The 5,674-nt window shown below is 34.6% G+C and overlaps 1 protein-coding gene across 1 annotated transcript; it reads right to left on the bottom strand.

Annotated features, from left to right (window-relative positions):
• Positions 1 to 337: 337 nt before the first annotated feature.
• Positions 338 to 5,181, bottom strand: LOC117550618 (hexokinase-2-like; the record flags this gene model as incomplete). Its single annotated transcript, XM_034223049.1, is given in 4 exon segments — positions 338 to 892; positions 3,294 to 3,527; positions 4,130 to 4,285; positions 4,998 to 5,181. Coding segments are annotated over 4 exon segments (764 nt in total), but the record flags the coding sequence as incomplete, so codon positions are not given.
• Between the last annotated feature and the right edge of the window lie 493 nt (positions 5,182 to 5,674).

Below are 5,674 nucleotides of genomic sequence, written 5' to 3' on the forward strand. Positions count from 1 at the left end.
CGTCAGGGCTCTGTTCTCGGTCCCCTCCTATTCTCTCTGTACACAAACTCGCTCGGATCTGTCATTAGCCCGCATGGTTTTTCATACCATTGCTACGCTGACGACACCCAATTAATTTAGTATTTTCCCCGCTCTGAAACCCAGGTTGTCGCACACATCTCTGCTTGTCTAGCGGACATCTCTCAGTGGATGTCTGCTCGCCACCTCAAGCTCAACCTTGACAAGACTGAACTGCTTTTTCTTCCTGGAAAAGATTGTCCCACTCTTGACCTAACAATCAACATCGGCCCCTCTGTTGTTTCCCCGGCTCAGAATGTAAGGAATCTGACTACAGAAATAACTCGTACCACCTTGTGAAAAGTGTCCCTTTATTTCCCATTTGTAACAAAAACAGCAGCAACATTTTGAACATTCAAACAGAAATATTGAAAAAATACTAAAACATATGCTTGCTAAACAGGTTCAAGTAATTCTTCTGTCTGACTTTCTTATCTGTATTTGTTTGCACTGGATTTGTTTAAGGATAACTGTAATAATTTAACACGCAGTTTAACACGCATTGCAACATTGAGAGTGCAAAAGAGAGTGCTTGTGTTGTGGAAGACAAAAACGTTCTTATAACATTAATAACAAACTTAGCTGCATGACAACACTGCAGGCTTCCAACACTAATACAGTGTTGTTGTGCATCCTGAGTTCTCTTTAATTATCCTCCTCCTCTTCCTCATCGTCTCCGTCACTGTCCTCCAACAGGCGGGACTGGAGAGCCAGCCGTTGAGCCACCGCTGTCACCATGGCAGAGCCCTTCCCACTGCCGTCCTCTGACACCAGGTAGGAGATGTCACACTGGGGGGCGAGGCGGCGCACCGTGGACTGGAGCTCATCGCTGAAACTACAGCAGCAAATTAGAAAAAATTATTCAAGCAGAATATATATCTTGGTTACATTCCACATATGTATGTATTATTATAAGCATTAGATACATGAGGATACAGCATGGAGTTTTTTATTCTATTTTACTCATAATGGTAATAGTAAGATAATGATAATTGTTTTATGTCCTATATATATATATATATATATTTATGTTGTATTGTTGGAGGAGCCATAACCACACTGTAGCTTTGCATATTACAATAAAGCCTTTAAACTTGGAACAAATATGCAGTATTTGCTCAACTCTATTATATATACTATAACAGGATGTTTGAAAAGAAAAATCTATTTAACATGATTTACTTATTTCTGCCTTTACCTGCCCCTTGTCGTGTCACTATTTGTTTTTCTATTTCTTCTTGTACTATTTTGATACGTTTTTATGTCTTAAGTATACTGTGTGTTTTGCAGTGGTGGAAAGTAACAGTACATTTACTGGAGTAATGTACTTAAGTAAACATCTTAAGCACTTAAGTATTTTCATTTTATACTACTTCATATGACTAATCAATTACATTTTGGAAGGCAATTTGGTACTTTTAACACACAACATTTTTAAACTTTTAAACTTTTAAAATATGATTATTTGGTATATAAATGAAACCATCCAAACATTATATTTAAGTAACTAAAACCATGAAAAGGAATATTAATTAAGAAGATATTCAAAAATATTTCACAGTTCTAGTTTTTTAAATGTGAAGATGTGTTGCTTTTGCTTCCAAACATTTTAAAATATTTATATATCTGATCTGATCATTTTTTCCACTACTGTTGTTTTATTGTTGGAGGAGCCTGGGACTTTTAAAATAAACTACACCCTATCTTCTGTGCTTATGACATAAAACCTTTAAATCTGTGAAACTTTTGAAGAGATCTTGTTGTTAATCAAATAAAGGGAAATAAAACTGCAGGAACGAGAAGTGACGAGACGTTTAAAGTGTGAGAGAGTTTCATACGTGTTATTTTCTCAACATGCAGTTCCTTATCACAATGACAGGAAGTGTGTTATGGGTCAACACCTCTTGCCTGTTCACACGCACGCACGCACACACACACACACACACACACACACACACACACACACACACACACACACACACACACACACACACACACACACACACACACACACACACACACACCACACACACACACACACACACACCACACACACACCACACACACACACACACACACACACACACACACACACACACACACACACACACACCACACACAGACAGACATATCATTTAATCTCCACAAAATGTAGAGAAAACAATCAAGACGTCCTCTTCTCTAGAAACCCAAAATACAAAACAAATATTTATTTTAACCTTAATATTGATAACTGTGTAAATGTTCCGGCTTTACTTTACACGTCTTACATTCTTACATTTTCAACAATCCTTGTTTTAGAGTGAAGATTAACATGATCATTTTAAGATGGATGGCCCTTTTAGCAGAGATAACTCTTAAAATTGATCAAAAATGTCTCATATTTAGTCAAAACAAATCCACTTACAACACAAACTGTTGTATCTCATGTTACTTTAGAATTAATAACATATCCATGGTTAAACATCTTCATGGTTTATGATTCTCAAACTCGCAATACCTGCAAAAAATGGTTAACAACACTATAAAATGTAGATGGGTGCAGATAAAATGTATTTTAAGTGTTAATTGATTACGTTTTCAACACCGGTAAGTCCTATAAAGAATCCGTATTGGATACTATAAAAAACAGTTAATACACAACAATATATTCATATTTACATATATACATCAAAGATATGATGACAAAAAATATGTCTGCATAGGTCTGTTGAAGATGCTGAAATGTAATTAACAATGAAAAATGTCCTTGTATCAGCTTATAAGAACATTTTAATGTGTAATAAACAAGGTATTATGTGTCTTTTAATATTTGTGAACTGTTTGTATGTTCGGAATGTTAAACCATAAAAACGTTCTTTCGAAAAGTGCTGTATGAGTTAAGTTTATTATAACGAATTAAAAATAGAGGTGTTAAAGTAAAGCTTAGACTACAACTGTTTTCATTTGAACTTTTAAAATATTTGTATTGTCTATTTAATTCTGTTACTTTGCTATTCAGAGAAGAAAAGAAAAACAGATATTTCTACATTAACTGTTTTGTAATATTTGCTAACTTGTATTGAAAAAAAATACAAGCAACAAAGCACTAATTCAACTAATTCATTTGCACTTATTGTAAGTCGCTTTGGACAAAAGTGTCAGCTAAATGATATGTAATGTAATGTGATGTATTGTAAACATTTACAAATTGAATTGTCATGGTGTCTGTATATTTTTCTCAATGTGCTTCCTACTTGGGGTGTTTCCTGTAGACTGTCCCATCAACCCCCACCGTGGTCTTCAGATGGTCAAGCCTGCGGTTCCCCCGGATACGGTTGGCAAGGGTTGCCAGGGCAGCGGCGCAGAGACGGGCGGAGCGCGAGGAGATGGCGTCACAGACCAGACGCACCACGCGGGAGTCCACCAAATCCCATTTCAATCCCAGTTTAGTCAAAATCTTCTGCGTGTTTTCCAGACCGTGTTCCTTCCTGAAGCGCGGACACCGACAGGAAGTGAAGACACACAGATGTTAGGGTTCAAGATGCTGTTTATAGTGTAAAATGTCCAAAAATGTATGGAAAATGTCTATAATAGCCTGTTTTGAATAACATGGTTCTTTTGTAAAGTAGGTCAAGAAAACCTGCACTTTTGTACTGCATTACATGTATTTATCATGCTTAGTTACCTTGCAGGATAAGATAATAATCATTCATAAATACAATTAAAATGACAAATTAAAACACAGAATAAAAACGTGTGTTGTGTGTATATGTTGATACATTATAACAGATTAAGTTGCCCAGCAGATTAAAATTACTTTGGCTCTGCTATACAGTATAATGTCTATAATAGCTCGTCTTAAAATAAGAACTGTTTTTTTTCAAATAGGTAAAGAGATCTGGGTTTAACAATATTATTAAGACCAATACAAATAGAAAAAGTTACATTTTCTTTAAAAGAGGACTTAATAAATACTTAAAACATTTCCATGGAAATGTTTTAAGTACCAGTGCCAAAGGTTTGCGACTCCAGACCGCAGTATAAAAATAAAAGACCAGTAAAATGATTGAAAGTTGAATGGGACACTCACTCCTCAATCTCAGAGATGAACTTGGTCTCGAATGTTTCCGGGGTCAGCAGCACCTCCGATGTTTGTCCGTTAAACAGCAGCTTCTCCTCCGTCAGCCGGACCAGCAGCAGCCGCACGATTTCTCCCAGATACATGCCGCTGATCATCTTCTCAAAGCTACAGGACGAAACAGGCACAGAAAGGGGTCAGAAATATCTGCCAGTAATCCGAAAATAGGGGAGAATCCTAAAGAATCTGTGTTTTTAACTGTTTGTTTTGGATGAACAACAAAACAAATGTGTGCATTTTGCTCCCATTTCTTTAAAAAAACTAAACATTTTTAAACCATACTTATGGTTAAAGGTCCCCAATTGTGGATGTGTGGAAACATGAAATATGGAGTGATACCAATAGTCAATATATACAGAAAAACGGAACTAAAATGTGTATCTAGGTGTTTGTACACACATGAAACCAATCAATCATCTGTGTGCAACAATGTTTATAATTAATAATTAATAATCTTTATAAATTCTCTTGATTGATTGATTAATTATTTAGTCTATCGGAGACTTTAATATTAATAAAAATTATAATAAATGTTATTTATAGAGCTCTTTTCATGGTACTCGAAGAAACTTTACATGCTAAAATTAATAAAATAACAACCTTAAAACTTTAAATATATAAAACTCACCAATAATTACAAAGTAAAAGCAGTTCTGAAGAGGTGAGTTTTGATTGAAAGATGTTTCAAATTTAGAGAAAAGCAGCACATTTTCTCGTGTGAAGATGGAAGCAGACAATATTTGGCATCTATTATTGAAAAATAATGGTTGATGTATTATTGAAATGGTTTCTGAATTTCCCACATGACCGCTGTACGTACGTGTGGACCCCGGGGTTGATAGACATCTTGTCCACCTTCACGTCGAACTCGGTCTGGATGTCCTTCAGCGAGCCGTCGTCCCCGAAGCCCCCCCACTCCGTGTTGATGCACATCCGCCCGGCCTCGCCCTCCACTCGCTTCACATTCTTCATCTCCTCCATGTAGCAGGCGTTGGTTCCCGTACCTGTCGGAAATGCTTTGTTGTAAATAAATGCAACTACAAGAGGATATTGAACATTCAAGTAATGAGCAAAAAATAAACTGACTGGTGTTCTAGTATGCCAGATTAGCTGCAGGGACAGACGGACAATAATATAAAATAATCTAATATCAAATAATTTAATCAAGTATAATATAATATAATGTAATATAATATTAAATAATATAATATATAACCTAATGTAATATAAAATATTATCTTATAATAATAAAATAAACAGTATAATATAAACAATATAATGTAATATATAATGTAATATACTATTAAATAATGTAATCAAATATAATATAAGGTAATATAAAATGTATTGATATAAAATAATCTAATATATAATGTTATATGTATATATATATATATATATATATATATATGTAAATATTATCATATAATATAATAATAACATATACAGTATAATATAATATCATATAATTTTATGTAACATCAAATAAGGTTATAT

This window comes from Gymnodraco acuticeps, unplaced genomic scaffold (genome assembly GCF_902827175.1).
Source record: "Gymnodraco acuticeps unplaced genomic scaffold, fGymAcu1.1, whole genome shotgun sequence".
Taxonomy (NCBI): Eukaryota; Metazoa; Chordata; class Actinopteri; order Perciformes; family Bathydraconidae; genus Gymnodraco; species Gymnodraco acuticeps.